Source organism: Aquila chrysaetos, chromosome 4 (assembly GCF_900496995.4).
Source record: "Aquila chrysaetos chrysaetos chromosome 4, bAquChr1.4, whole genome shotgun sequence".
Lineage (NCBI taxonomy): Eukaryota > Metazoa > Chordata > Aves > Accipitriformes > Accipitridae > Aquila > Aquila chrysaetos.
The window spans coordinates 51654677-51670590 of record NC_044007.1 but is presented as its reverse complement, the minus strand read 5'-3'; the positions used below and the strand labels follow the sequence as shown (position 1 = coordinate 51670590).

General features: G+C 39.3%; 1 protein-coding gene across 3 annotated transcripts in view; it reads left to right on the top strand.

Moving 5' to 3' along the window:
- The window catches only part of LAMA3 (laminin subunit alpha 3), a 122088-nt gene that overhangs the window by 56031 nt on the left and 50143 nt on the right, over window positions 1–15914 (top strand). For all 3 annotated transcript variants that reach the window (XR_005932228.1, XM_041123125.1, XM_030012312.1), the window contains exons 25-37: window positions 235–335; window positions 449–602; window positions 1989–2149; window positions 4394–4502; window positions 6750–6847; window positions 9141–9306; window positions 9524–9650; window positions 9734–9873; window positions 10238–10353; window positions 10883–11094; window positions 11930–12134; window positions 14635–14779; window positions 15568–15708. Coding sequence is in view for 2 of the 3 variants with exons in the window: in XM_041123125.1 (XP_040979059.1) it covers window positions 235–335; window positions 449–602; window positions 1989–2149; window positions 4394–4502; window positions 6750–6847; window positions 9141–9306; window positions 9524–9650; window positions 9734–9873; window positions 10238–10353; window positions 10883–11094; window positions 11930–12134; window positions 14635–14779; window positions 15568–15708 (1875 nt within the window). In the remaining variant the exon portion in view is untranslated. The remainder of the gene's footprint in view (window positions 1–234; window positions 336–448; window positions 603–1988; window positions 2150–4393; window positions 4503–6749; window positions 6848–9140; window positions 9307–9523; window positions 9651–9733; window positions 9874–10237; window positions 10354–10882; window positions 11095–11929; window positions 12135–14634; window positions 14780–15567; window positions 15709–15914) is intronic.

Genomic DNA, 15914 nt, shown 5'->3' with positions numbered 1-15914 from the left:
GCTTGCAGGGCAGCTGCCTTGATCCCGTCTCTAGGAAGGTGTAAGTAGAGTTAGGGAGACATATTCTGATGTTATTGGCCCATGTAACAACAACAAAGTCCACATCTTGCAGATATCCTCTGTAAAAATTATTTATGTGATTGGTTTTGTTCTTTGCTACATTGTGAAAGTCTAGAGATGTTTCTTTTGTAATTTTCTGCATGGTCTTGCATTTGTTGTATTCTTTGTTCTTAGGATTATATGGTGCTGTTACCTAGTGATTACTACGAAGCATCCATCTTGCAGATACAAGTTACAGAGCCTTGCACCTATTCAGGACGTGCTTCAACAGAGCAGTCAGTATATATGCTACAGAACAAACCAGTGCCTTGGATTATTTTATTATTATCCTGCTGCATGTGAAACCAATAATAATCCTGTGTTTTGTTTGGGGTTTTTTTTGTGTAAGCTGCTTGCTCTATCAGCATTTGCCATTGGGCAGATTTTCCTGTGTCCTTGGTTCAGAGGCAGCGTACTTCAGACATGGGGGAGAATACAGAAGACTATCTGTGCGACAGCCAACTCCCGATCAACCAGTGATGACCCATATCAGTGGAAGAGAGGTCAGATTCCTGCCTGCTAATTGCAGTCCCATCTGCACTGTTGACTATAAACCTACTGGACTAAAATGCTTGCAGATTTACAGCTCAGGATTTGCAGATCTGTAATGCATCCCTAAAACAGACTCTGCACCAAGCTCTGCATTCTGTACAGAACTGTGTAAACAGATCAGTGTAGGCAGATTTATAGCTGTGACTAGAGTGGATATTTCACTCTGATTGAAGTGTTTTATTAAATAAAAATCCCTTTGCTTTAGGCATACTGGCTTGTTCAGCATGCTGTTTAATTGCAGCAGAAATGGCATAATGGTTTGTCAGCAGAAATGGTGTACATGCATCACTCTAATCTTTTTTCTTAAATAGCTAAACTTAGGTAAAATATTTGCTTTACTAAAAACAAGCGGAAGCAATTATACCACTGCTGTAGGTGCATTGAAAGAGAAACATATATTTTATGAAAAGCTATACTAGAAGTGTTTGGTAAAAATAAGGTATTTTATCAAGTACATGATAATTACATGAAAAATGATTATGCCATCTGTTACTGTGCTTGGATATTGCTTTTAAAAATGCCAAGTGCAACAAGAATACTTACATGCCACAGGCCCTGGTGCTTCATCACTGATGCATGTGCAAAACTTTACTGGTATGAATAATTGCAGTGAAGTCAAGAGGGCTGTTGACACAATTATATACAGGTTTAAGTGTTCACAGCCTAAGGAAATATTGAGAAAAAAACAGTTTAAATTTGAAAATAATTATATAGCCAACTGTAGCAAAAACCTCTGTAACCACAGCACTTTCCATACAACTACTTTGAAGTATTTTGCATCAAATATTGTGTTAACCAATTTGTGCAGATAAACTAAAAGAAAAACTTGATGCTTCAAGGAAGCGGCATTGGCTGTTTGCTGGAGAAGATGCTTTCACTCTTTGTAGGGAATCAATATACAGCACTGCTGTAGTAGGAATTGTGGTCCTGGAAATATTTTTTTCAGTGGAAAAGTAGACTCCATTTGTATATGTTATTAAAGACAGCTTAGAAATGACAGTGACAATTTTTTAGTATTATTAAAATTTCCTCACTGGTATGTTCTACCAGGAAGAAGAGAGTAAATAATATACTCATTTCTAGGCTTATTTTACAGCCTGCTTAGAACTGTTATAATGGCAGCTGTTTCTTGAACCTGGTTGACTCTTATTAGGGGACAAAGTGATATTTACAGGCATTGCTTCCATTCTGCTGGATGTCTTTTGCTGAGACATTACAGGATTGGCCCTGGACTAATGCTGACTGGTTGGCTTAAAGGGCAGGAAAAGGGAGCTTCCTGCAAGAAAGGGAGTGAAAAATCTAATGGCTTTTTTCTTTTTTCAATGTTCTTGACCTAGGTCAATTTACAGATGACCATAAATGTTCCTCAAGTTGGTCGCTATGTTCTGGTTTTTGAATATGCCAATGAAGAGGATCGGTTACACACTGCCGAGGTAATAATACATAGCCCTGGACCTGTCACTGAAGGCAGAGTGAGAATATATAGTTGTAAATACAGGTAAGAATTTCTGAAGTAATCACTACATGATTAAATCAGCATTTGGGATATAATTATACTTTTTATATATTAGAATCCATTTTGCTATGTAGATTGTTTGAATTTCAGCATGATTTAAAAGCAAGTACATGATTCTGTGGGTATTGTACAGATTTTTAATTCTCTCTGTGCAATCAGCTCATTAAATACTGCTACTGCTTCAGTGAACTGTTTTCCTATACAAAGTGTTACTTTTTTTATATACATTCAAAAATCCTTATAAACTATTAATCTCCAAGTCCGGTGGAAGAACATCACTGTTGGCTGTAGATGCCTGCACTATTTTTATTTAGTTAAAAGCATGTCCAAGGGCTTTGACTGTAAAAAATGTAGCAGCCAGTTTTACAGAGCATTCCCACTGTTTCCAATAAGATCTGCTGAAGCAGAAGCATAAAGGTCTCTGAAATTCTGAGTGTAGCCATCCTCTGGCTGTTAGGCTGTAGGCAACGTCTTCAGCCGAGTGCTTCTTTATCCTTCTTGACTACTGAGGTAACTGCAGATGTTTCTGCACAAGAGATTTTGTCTGTCTTGAGTGAGATTGTCTTTAACACTTGAGCATTTCAGCTTATGACTCAAATAAGGGTTGTGATCCTGCAGATGTTTGTGCCCCTGGCAGAGCCTATCCAGTGCCAGGGGACTACAGACATGCATCCCTTTTTCCTGTGAGCCAAGAGTTTGGCAGATTGGAGGCTTAGCAATATGCAGGATGAAATTGCCCAGTAAGAAAAATCATTTTCATCAGCATGTTTCTGATACAGAGCAGAGCTGTGTGGAGCAGTGACCTTGTCAGGTTATTGCTGGGGAAAGCTCTTATTTTAGCCTGTTATGTAACACTTTGAGCCCCAAACTACTTGCTATAAATCTTCCATTTTATTGCTTTTTTTTTCCCAAACACATTTTATGGGCTAATTTTGAACATACTTGTTTGTTCATATGATAGATTAAGAACTTGCTAATGAAAATACAAAGAAAGTCCTTGCTACTTCAATGTAGCAATGCAGTAAATCCCTTCTGCCGCCATTCTGCATGAAGCTAATGGTCAAATTGCAAGTAAGTTGCTGTGTCATCTTTCCTAAGCAGGAAGCTAAAAGTCTCTTCTCTTAAAAAATAAATCAAGAAATTACATAGTGAGGTACATGCAGATAAGAATAACTTGTAGAATCAGGAAGACATTGTGCCAGGCATTCTTACAGCTCTATGAGCTTGATTATTCCCAATAAAAGATTGTAAGAGAATAAAACATTGCAAGCTTCCAGCGAATCACCAATAAGGGACCTATATTTCTCTGGTCTTAAAAGTCCTTAGCCCTGAGCTGACCTTATTTGTGAGCTGTACTCTAAACAAGAGTGAAACTTCCACATTCTCCAATTCATAGAGGAGAAATAGAGAAGCAATTGTACGGTGATTACAGCTTCTTACCCACAGCATGCTGGCTGGCCTAGCTGAGCAGGAAGTGCAGAGAAAGAAAAGAAATTAGAGCCTTATATGACTTCTCTTTAGCAAAAGGAAACTTTTGTTACTTTGGCAAGTTGCAGGGGTCATGCTCCCTGAACAAGGCAGAGTTCAAAGGCTTTAGCAAGACTCTTCTTAGTATGTGTTTGTCTTTACCAAAGATGCGCAGCCAATCGACGGTAGTCAGTAAGCAGCAAACCTACATTTTTTCACTTGTATTGAGGAGTATCTCAGTGTACAGAATAGCTTCCTAAAATCAAGATCTGCCCAGCTGCCATTGTGTGGGTGAGAGCTGCTGATCCACACCATCAACGGCGCGTGGCAGTAGTGGAAAGCAGCAGCTGGTGCGTGCTGGCCCCTCAAGGACTACGGCCCAGGCACAGAATATTAGTTACACACCATGTTACACAGCTTGGAAACCTCTGCAGATGGCACGTATGTGTATCTGTCTGTTCACATCCTGCTTAAAGCAGTAGCTCAAATGGAGATCTGAGCTGAGGTCTGGAGGTTTGGGCTCCAGGTAGGTCAGCCCACAAAGGACAAGCGGTGTTTTGTACGTGGTGGGTACATCCTTTGTCTCACTTGTGAGGATACTGCACCTTCACCAGTGGCCAAAGGCAGTTGTTACAATCCAGCAGGATGGCTAGGCACCAGTGGTGAGGCAAGCCAAAAGCTAGGCAGCTGAGCTAGGCAGTAGCCTAAACAACCCAGCAGTGCCAGCAGGCTCATTTTTCATCCTGCTTTCTGTCTCAGTTTCCTTTGTCGCAGCGTTGTAGTTGACGATAGGAATCGCATTGCTGTCTATGACCTTCTAGCAGATACAAAGATAGATCTTAAGGCATCATCAAGTAATTTTCTTCTGGTAAGTTTTTGTTTTCTTTTCCCTTTTTTAATACTTGTTCCCTGAGTGGGTAAAGAGAGATACTTTTCTCCCTATGTTCACATGCTGTATGGTAATGTATGAAATTATGTATATTAGATGGTTGAAGATGTTTTTTTATATATACTCAGAGAATACTGAGGCAAACTTGATCAGTTTCAAAGATAAACAGAAATTCGCCTTTCTTTGCGAGGGTTTTTCCAACTCTCTTGTGCTTTATTTCAGTTCTCATTTCTCTTCTACGTGTAAACTTTAAATGAAAAATCTTCTGGTAGCTTTTTTACTTCATCATTATTTTTTTTCCTTATCTTTCACTTTTTTAAAATCCTCAAAACCCATGTGGGAGTTTCCTGGGTATTTTACAAATTTCAGCTAATAAATGTGTTCATTTCAGGTAATAAATGCATTCATTAGTCATATAACTTTTAAATACTTTGACTAAAAAGCATTTACTGCCCTCTTTTGGCCACACCAGGAATACATTTTTCTGGACACCGAATTTTCTTCTATGCTGTTTCTGTTTTCCGTTTTAGAAACATAAGATGAGTTACATGGTTGGTTAAAATCTAGAGTTGAAAGCCAGCTATAAACATAGAGTAGTTTCGGGGAATTAACAACTGATACATGCTTTCTTCATTTCATGAGGCAGTGTTCAGTGTGAACAAATACCATTTAAATTGTCTGTTAGCTCCCTGCAGCAATTGCTGTGCTAACAAGATCCATATCCAAAAGACATTGATATTATTAATCTGTATCTCCACATGCAGAAGTCTCTTGTGCTAAGAATCTCTGTATTTTTATTTCTGAATTCTAGTTTTCATTCTCTGAATAACTTACTGCAAGATAAATTTCAATATTCTCCTGAGATACAGGAAATATATCCCCAAGTTAAATGTAAAAACTGCACTTAGCAAAAGATTGCAAGAAGGGCGAAAAGAAGAGCTTCTGGTATATGGACACTAATCATGGAGTCAATGGCAGCAGCTTTGGAGTTAAAGACAGACCGTTGTGTGACCCCCTGTCATGTAGACCAGAGAGGCAAAGGGGAACCATCCCCAAAGCTGGAGTTCAGAAATCTGGTCTAAATAAAGGGGAAATGGGGTTCTTGAGGTCAGCTTTCAAGAGAGGCTCTTACAACCTGATAGTCTTTATCTCACACTGATGCATACAAGCTGTCTAAACCCAGACCGTGTTTCACACTAACTTTTTAGCCGCTCACAAAGTGCAGTTCAAAGCTTCAGAGTCTACCCTTGTTCTGCTGCAATGGACTGGAGCCCTGTGGGTCATTACATGCAGGGCAGGCACAATGTTTGCTGCCCAGGAAGAGGGACTTCTCTAGCACTCTGCCTTCTAGCTTATAAAGGGTTTCTAGTCCCTACGCGCTACTGCTAAAACACAAGCTGAGCTCCCTTAGGACCTGCTTCTAAACTGAATCACTTTGCACATTAATGAATTCTCCCTATGCAGTTTTTATTCATATTGATACATGATGCTAGTTATCTTACTGCTTATCAGGCATTTTTATCTCCTTTTCAAGGAGTTCATGCACAAGTTTTTTAAACTGCACTTAGGTATTTTGTAAGTGCAGGTAATATTTTTTTATTAGTGCAAACTGTTGTATCTACCCATAAGCTTTCCCTTGTGTTCCTACCACCACGGCTATAGCAGGACTACCACAGCTTCATTTGCTTGTGTCTAGTTTTAGTTAAAAAAAAAAAAATCATATGCAGTCTCGTTGGCTTTTAAAATGAGTTCTGAATCTATTGCAAATAATCCTGGTGTCACTGAAACTCACTCCTACAGACTTTGTGCGAGAAAGTGTTCGTGCTTGCATTTCAGAAGGTCTAGGAATTCCCCCAGGGTCCAAAAGTCTCTAACACCACAGGTGAGGGCTTTTCCCTCCCACTTCTGCACGCTCCTTGCCTAGCTTCTGACCCCACGAGCTGGTCTTCTGTCATTCCCATTGCCATACATACACTTACGTTCTAATTTATTTAACATCTGAACAGCCAACATTCCCCTAAGAAGGACAGAAAAATGCTATTCAACACTGAGGCATTCAGTTGCAGGCAGGTAAGGAGATCCAAAATCTTGTGGGAAGTCCATGACAGAACATGGCTTTGGGCTTAGGTCTCCCCATGCTAAAATTAGGCTTCATCCTTCCTGTTCTGGCCTGGCCCTGTTATTTACAATATTAATTGTTAATTGTGCCTTGTGCTTCTTTTTCAGCACAAGGTTTGTATTATATCAGCTGAAGAATTTTCTCCCGAATATGTGGATCCTAAAGTACAGTGCATAGCTGCTTACAGGAGTACCCGTGATGGAAGGTAACTTGCTTGGTTTTATCCTTCGTATTTTCTGAAGAAGACCTTGAAAGGCAGACTAAATGGGATTTTAATTCTTTTGAATGAACCTTTGCTTAGTGACTCACAGGTGGTTTGTAGGCCATTTTTGCAAACTAGTATTTGTAAAAAAGCTAGTGTTAATCTAGGCAGTCTTTGTGCAGGATTTTCTTAATACTAGCCTCTTCCTGGCCCATCTGAGCTACTGAGTGCTGATGCATTAGAAAACATGCATCTTTGACATGTCATCCGGTATGATAGGTGTCCAAGCTGGAGAAACATTGCTGCTTCAGTGGCTTGAAATGCTTACCGCTCCATCTGGAGTTTCATTCTGAACGTTACTGCGTGAACGGTTCCAAAATGGCTTGAATTTATCATTAGGTAGGGGATGTGACTGCGCTTTCAGGCACAAATCCACCAGCTCAACTTGGCAGCATCAAAATACTCAATGTGTAAACCCCCGCTTCACAAACAAGCCATTCCCTTGTCCATCTTATCATGGGGCTCCTATGGTAGGTGTGCCCTCAGCATTCACCCCGCTCAGCAACGCCAGGTGATCCTTCTCCTCCGTTATACTTGTATAGGACCAGTAATTAGAGCGCTCGCATACAGCTTGGTTGACCCAGGTTGACGGCTCATCCTGCGATCTGAACCTGAACTTTCACTTCCCAAGTGGTCAGGTTTGGGTTCTGCAGAGCATTTGCTCTGTCCTGTTGAAACTCTTCCCCTCTCCATATGTTTTATTCATTGGGCCATAGAGGAACTATCACTGCAGCTTCCAAATTAGGGAGCCCCACATTTCAGTTCCTGTTGCGCTCCCCAGGATGTCCCTCGTGATGCTACTCCTCAGGCTTGCTTCCTACTGATCTGGCAATGGCAAGGGCCTCAAAGTAAAAGTAAATGTCATTTACAAGACTTCAGAGGCAGAAAGAGTTGGTGACTAGTTCTAACAGTTTTCCAGATGGTAGCTTCTAATATAATGGTTGAATTGAAATAGAAAGCAGAAAAATCTGGATAGTAAATTGGATAAAACATGTGACTGTACTTGGCGTCCAAGCATGCATCGCATTGAATCGCAGCTTTAATTCTCCTGCTCGGAGTGTAACAATTGAGAGCAGCTTTCTAAGACTGAAGGTACTTGTCCTTGGACCAAAGGTATTTTGCATTTTGCATTGAAAAATTCCCATTTTCATATTTTGCATTGAAAATTCCCATATTCTGAGTAAAATAGGGGAAAGAGGCTGGGAGAAAATCATGGTTTAAAGTAAAGCTAATGTAGGAAATTTGTACCATTTACTTTGGGTTTGTGTTGGTTGTTTTTTTAATCTCTTGTTACGTTTGCATAGTTTACTGTATGTTTATGTTCTGTTATTAAGACCATTATCTGGTAGCATTCTTGCTTTCCTGAAAGTGTTTAGTGTTCACCAAGTTGAAAGATGCAGAGTCTTGGCTCAGTTTAACAGTATTATAAACGGATGCTGCATGTGATTTCCCACACAGGCCTGGCAAACACATCTCAATCCTTGCCCTGAAACATACTTGCCATTTCAGTTCTGGGCCTGTCTTGAGCAAAGATTAATCATTGTCTGTTGAGTACTTACAAGAAGTGAACAAAGACTAGCAGGAAACCCCCCAAAACATTTTCTCCTGCAGTCTTGGAAAATACTTCTCTCAATCAAGTTTTTCAGAATTAAATATACCAAGGAAGAAATAGTTGAACACAGCAGTGCCTGAATAAGGATGCTTTCAAGGAGCACTGTTATTTATTTTGGCTCAAATTCTACAAATATTTGAGTGTATACTTAACTTTCTAAGTACTTAAGTACTCCCATTGACTTCAGTGGGAAAACTTGCATGTTTAAAGGATACACCCCTGTAAATATTTGTAGAACTGAGAATTCAATATTAGTACAGATTCTGGTGAATGTAACTAACTGGATTAACTAAAATTTATTTAAAATTTTAACACTCTTGATTCCCTTAGGTTTCATCTTCCTTAGCAAACTCTTTCCATTGAAACTGTTCAGGTTATGGAAATTTTGAGTGAGTAAAATCAGTTGATGCACATTTTCCCCTTTGTGAGTTAAAACCATACCTCTTGTTTTCATTTACTTTCTGATCATTTACATAGAATCCAAAGAGTAACAGGGGTTACTATTGCATTATTAATTGTAATACAGTGTAATATATTGAGTTCTGTGAGTCAACTGCTTTTTCTTTTATGATGCTTAAGAAATTCTCATGGCCCCAAGAGTAATTACTATAATTCTGTCTTTAGTGCAACATGCATTCCCTCAGTGTACGAAACTCCACCAGCAGCTTTGGTATTGGATGCATTCAAGGATGGGAAAATTTCCGAAGTACGGAGAAATATACTCAGTGATCCACTGAGTGCCCCTTTACCTTCTGACTCAGTTAACAGAGTCACCTTGACACCATTACAGGTATCTCATATTTTGAAAACTTTGTTAGATGTGCTTGGCATGCAAACAGATAGGAGCATTGCAGTTATAATGCCATATTCTTTGAAGACAGTTAACTTGCTGAGAGATGCTAAGCCCCCTCTTTTTCATTGCAGGTAGGTGGCACAGAGCACAGCTCATAAACGCAAGAATATTTCATGAAACAAATACACTATCAGAGCTGTTCTTGTTTCTGCAGAACAAGATTACCTTGAGTAGCAGAGTGCCCCGCTTGGGCAGATACGTATTTGTGGTACATTTTTATCAGCCCACACACCCGGTGTTCCCTGTGCAAGTGCGTGTGGATGCAGGACATGTGTGGTCAGGTAAGCATCTGAATTTGATCTAATTTCCTTTCTCAGCATGTTGGCACATGGAGCATTTTTTGGAATTATGTTTTTTCTTCTAGGTTCCTTCAATGCTTCATTCTGCCCTCATACCTCTGGCTGTCGGGATCAGGTGATTGCAGAAAACAGAATTGAGCTTGACATTTCTGAACCCGAGGTCTCTGTTACAGTGATGATACCTGATGGAAGAATGCTAGTTCTGGTATGTTTATTACATGAATGTACTTGGAAATGTTACCCTCAGCTTCACCATTCATTTAGAGATAGATGCAAAGATGAAAGCCAAAAAAAAAGAATTTATCCTTTAATGTTGTGTTTCACATTTTTAGGATCTTGTGCACTGCTTCTGTTTTATTTTAAATTTTTAAGATATTATACACTGCTTATAGCATCAAAACTCTGGGGGGAAGATAAGTATATTTTCCTATTTTCTTTCAGTTAAAATGTTGCAGATTTTGAGAAAATCCAGAATGCATAATGAAGCAACATTTAAATATATAAATGCCTTGGCTTGTGTCTTTTGCTTTTCTCTGAAATGTACAATTTAGCTTTCTTGTTGTTTCAAGGAAAATGTCTTAGTTGTTCCAGCAGACACCTACAGTTACAAAATTCTTGACAAAAAGACAGTGGACAAGTCATTTGATTTTATCAGCCAATGTGGACGAAACAGTTTTTATATTGAGTAAGCATCACTTTCTAAAAAACTGAATGTCGACAAGAAGCTGGGAATTAATATTACTTTTACTCTGTATTAAAGACATATGTATAAAGTCCCCATCGTTATGCTACATTACAATGCTTTTAATGGCTTATGCTGGCCCATTAAATTTCTGTGAGTCATTTTTCCATGACTTTCTATTGTAAATGAATTGTAAAGGTAGAGCTTTATTGCTCACAATACAAAAGAGGAAAATCTGTGTCATCTTTCTGTCTTTGGTATTTCCATCTTTGGTATTTGGTATTTTGCTTGGCATGTCTGAACTGATATGACTAATATACGCACTTTCTTTGAAAAAAATCTCTTACCTGCCTGTTCAATGCCATTCACCACTAATTTAATTAAAGTATATCCTTGCATGTGTACTGATGCCATCCTTATGTCAAAGAACTGTTTGAAAGACAGGACCCTAATTTACTGAACCGCTGCAAAGCACGCTAATAACAATTCCCAAGTGCCAGTACTTACATGATTTATATTTCAATTTAAATAGCCCGGAAGGATCATCAGCCTTCTGTAAGGACTCTGTAAGGTCACTAGTGGCTTTCTACAACAACGGAGCCCTGCCATGTAATTGCCATAGCGCAGGTGCCACAAGCCCTACTTGCAGCCCCCTGGGAGGACAGTGTATTTGCAGACCTAATGTCATCGGTCGTCAGTGCAGCCGATGCCGAAGTGGCTACTATGGATTCCCATTCTGCAAGTGTAAGTACGTGCTCAGACTTGTTCAGCACCTGGCCTGACCTTTTATTTAATTCTCTGATTTTACTGCATAGGTACCGCAGCCTCACTTTTCTTTATAGGGCATGATCCTATGAGAGGCTAGTTGAGCCACCTCAGATTTAGCATAGCATAACTTTCAGTTTAAGGCAGAAGTAACCCCATTCCTTTAAAGCACACGTAGTTCACGATGAAGTGTGCCTTTGCATGTGTTGTCTGATCAGGCATATTAGGCTTACAGTTAAACTGGTTAAAATTCATATTGCCACTCTTTCAGTCAAATGGATTTTTCTGTGCTGACTGCTAAATCATTTCCAAGTTATTACTGTTGTATCCCAGTTTACACCTTCAAGATTTTCCATAGATAATCAGAGACATAGCATTCTTAATTCCTCATATTCTGATGTTCTTCTTAATTACATCAACAGATTTATAGATTATACCAACAGTCCTCAGCTGCCTTCCCAGGTATTATGTTCGATGTTTATAAATGTTGCTTCATATAAGTGGTGCCCTTAACACCAAAACTATTTGTCGCTTAATCCGTGGCAGTTTGGGGAAGTGATTAATAATGCCTGTGGTGGAGTTAAGCAACCAATTTGTGGAAAAGAGCCAGGCACTAAAGCTATGCTTTGAAACTACTGTTACAGTCACATAGTTGGTTTCCATGACCCTGAGCTTAAAATTAGTGAAAGAGAGAAAAGAATCATGTCCTTTATACATAAAGGTTGTGCATGTTTGTTTTGTATGCAAGCTCGATAGGAGTTGATCATTGTAAGTTGAGATGTGATTGATTTGTGGAACATTTTCTTCGACCTAGTATGCAACTGTGGGCAGCGTCTTTGTGATGACATGACTGGTAAATGCATTTGCCCTCCACGAACTGTGAAACCAAAATGTGAAGTGTGCCAGAAGCATTACTTCAGCTATCACCCTCTTGCTGGCTGTGAGAGCTGCAACTGTTCAGAAAGAGGAGTCGTTAATGTGGCAAGCCCAGAATGTGAAAAAACCAACGGGCAATGCAAGTAAGTTTGGGTTAGGTGCGTTATAAACAATGCACAAGTGGTTTGCTTCACCATTCTTTTCAGGTGTTTGGAGGAGATGTGGGAAACTGATGATGGTGAATAAGGGTTTAAACAGTGCTTGGCGATAGTGGTGACTCAGCTGTTTCAGGGACACCTGCAGTGTGGAAACTTGGTTTTTGTGCAGGTAGCTAATGGTGGGATTTGAGATTCCTGGACTTGCATTCTGTTTGCCAGTGACATGCCATGTCACTCATGGTAAGTCACCAAATCTCTATCCAGCTCATATGACTTATCCAATGTCAGTTAGTAGCAGACTGCAGGTCAGAGCTCCTGACTTCTGGGCACGTACATCATTTGTAATGGTGTACATTATTTCCCAAATTCTTAAAACTTTGCAGTTGACCTTCCACAGGCTGATGTCTGGATTTAAGTCTAATGATGTTTTTAAGTACTGTAAAGCTTGAATGTTTGCAATGAATTTTGAGAAACTGTGATGATAGGTGTTGTGTGTATGGAAAATATGGTTCAGTTGGAGCCCTAGGTGATAATTGCCCTTAAAATTATGCCTTCTGTATGACATATGCTTATTTTTCTGTAAGTCAGCATGCTGAGACGAGAATAAATTCTTAAGTTTTCTCTTACTTACATCCTCTAAAATAGGTATAGCGTACAGCCACAACCATAGGGAATGATCTTAAATTCAGATGCTGTCATATCAGTCTAGTTGAACATTTCTATTATATCCTTGGGGAGATCGAGTCCTTAAATAGCAAGTACAAATACTTGATAGCCAGTAGGTTGTGTAAGGCCAGGATTAATTCAGTTTGATTGGCTTGGCTACTTTAGGGTCCTAACAAAGAGAAATTTGTCCTTCCTGCTCTGCCATTAAGCCTGTAAATATGATAGAGAGCACTAATTTTCAGAGAATGCTCATATTATTTCCTGAATTTAAATTCTTTTCCTAAGTCTTTCCTTTCCATATGAAGTGAATAATTGTCTTATCCCAAGAGCAAAACAGGAGTCTGTTTTCATATTTAGAAGCTGATGTTCAGGGTTAAAGTGTAGCATATTCTGTATCTCCTGATGCACTCTCAATCTGATTAGTCTCTGCTTTCATTTTCCCCATACAATACAAAATAAAATCAAAATAAATACTATGCAAAAATAAAAAGGGCTTAGCACGTTTCTACTTGACTAAAATTGACGATAATTTTTGCAGAAATAGTCACATTTTTCCATTTCAGTGAAAAGCTGTATTGCCTGATCATAATGGTGATATTTTTCATGTGCAGCCTAATTGGAAATATCAACAAAATGACAGAAAAATTTGACATTTAGCAAATACTTTTGGAGTGATTGCTCAAGTATATAGCTCACTACTACATTCTAATTAATACTTTACTTTCTGTGGATTACATGAGGTTCAAAGTCTCCATCCAGCTCCAGTTATCTGTGCATGGGGTTAATGCATTCAGAGAGACTCTGAGAACTTTGCCCATTGTTTGGTGAATTGAGTAATTGCTTTCATATATTACATGAAGTGCAGTCTACCTTGTCCACTTACTGTAACTGTTTATTTCCACTAAATTCATAGTGTTAATGCACATATGAATTCGGTGCTGAGAGCCAAAGGAGACTCCACCAACTTGCTGAGACTTTTAAAAATTATCCTATTACAACTAAAATGTAGAGATGTGGATGGTGGTGGTGGCAGACATTCTTCATCAATGGATCCTTACTCTCTTGAAACCTGCTTTGGGCAGGTACAGACATTTTATCAGCACAGACAGGAGGAAGAGGGATCATCAGACCTACATTTTCACTAGTTTTATCGGACTGTGCAAGTTTGTTGTAAAGGTAGGATGAAGTAGGTGCTGCCCTGGAAAGATGTTCTCTTATCTCAAGCCTTGTTCATAGCCTGGTGCTAGTTTTTGCATCTGCTGTACTTCACCTAAACAAATTCAAGGCATTCAGCCTTCACTATGCACAAAGTGGATTTTATCCTTTGTGAACGTTGTAAACTAACCCAAGCCTTGTGGCAGATTAAAATCTTCGTAATTATTCATATGCCTGGGATTGTCCACCTTTTTGTTAGCAGGTGAGTGCCTTGAGTAATGCCCAGACACATCCTCCAGCTATAGATCTTCTTCCAGCTCTGCTTGCCTGTGTGCAACATCCATGTTTCGCACCTTGGTGTACAGAGAGTAGTTCTGCACTGCAAGCACTGAATAGCTGCAGAACTCTAATTCTGTTGTGAGCATTTATCTCCTTCAAAATCAAATCCATTCCTGATCAGTTTCATGACCATTTAGAACGTCTCACTATTCAAATCTGAGAACAATACTAACCTGCTGCTGTTTCTTGGTGGAAATCATAAAGTTGTGTCATAGCCATGCAATCACTTCAAAGATCTACCTGCTTTTTGTTTTAATTTTCCCTTCCTCGCTGCATTCCTGCCTCCCCTGTTGACTCCCTCCTCTGTGTTTGTTTGCTGATAAAGATGCAAACCAGGAATAAAAGGACGGCGGTGTGATCAGTGTGCTCCTGGTACTTACGGTTTCCCAAACTGCATGCCGTGTAACTGTAGCAGAGATGGAACAGAACCAGATGTTTGCGATCCCCAGACAGGAATTTGTCTCTGCAAGGTCAGATAAATCAAATTACTTCTGCATTCACAAGCATCATTTGCACATCAGTGACTATTTTGTATTTAACGGGGTGAATGAAGTGAGTTTATCATTAAGTTTTCAGTAAAAATTAAATGCAGCTGTACAAAACCATCACACCTTGCAGTATGTGCACAGATTATCATGGTAGCAGTTAAATGCCGTTTTTTAATGAGTTCAATGTTTGTCAGTTGTTCAGGTGCTCTTAGGCTTTGAAGGATGTTACAGAGCTTCAGAATAGATGTCCGTGGATTCACTGAAGCAGTCTGTACCCTGCACAGATCTACTTTATGCATCTGCATCTTGGCTTTTGGATGTTAACCAGGTCCCATGCTTTTTTTAGCCATATTATGTCAGTTGACATTTCACCACATCATTATATCCAGGAAATCTTCTTTTGTTCTGACCTGCATAATTAAATGTGATAAATGTGAACTTTCACAAGTGACCTTTTATATTGTAGGTTTGGAAAAGCCAGCAGGAGGGTTTTGGCAAGGAAGTTACCAGCTGTCTCTGACTAATATTTATTACTCAGTGGTTCACTTTATAAACTAGAAAGACAGCTTGTAACTAAGATAGTCTCCAAGAAGTCACTTTTATTTGCATTTGGAATATGTGTATCCAGATAATCACACATTTTCATTCATGTTTCCATACATTTAAGTAAATATTCTTTCAGAAGATTTGTTTTATGTGCAGGAGGTTTTGGGGGCCTCACCGAAACCAAAAGGAAGGCGCTGAGATTTCTTTCAACTATGCCTTAACAGGAGAATGTTGAAGGTGCAGAATGTGATACTTGCCGACCAGGATCCTTTTATCTGGACCCTTCTAATCCCAGGGGATGCACCTCTTGCTTTTGTTTTGGGGCAACCAGCAACTGTCGCAGCACAACTCGTCGCAGAACCAAGGTGTATCCAATAGTTTTTTTCTTTGGTATCATGAACTTACATTTATTCCATTAAGGAAATGCCAGATTTCTTCCAAAATCGAAAATACACTTTATTAGTTTCTAAAAATGAGAAGTATTCTGCAAGCAATAGTGCAGATTTAGTGCAGCCTTATTAAGACTTAAGTGTAGTCTGAAAGTGCCTTTCAGCAGAAATGGCCCTTTCCA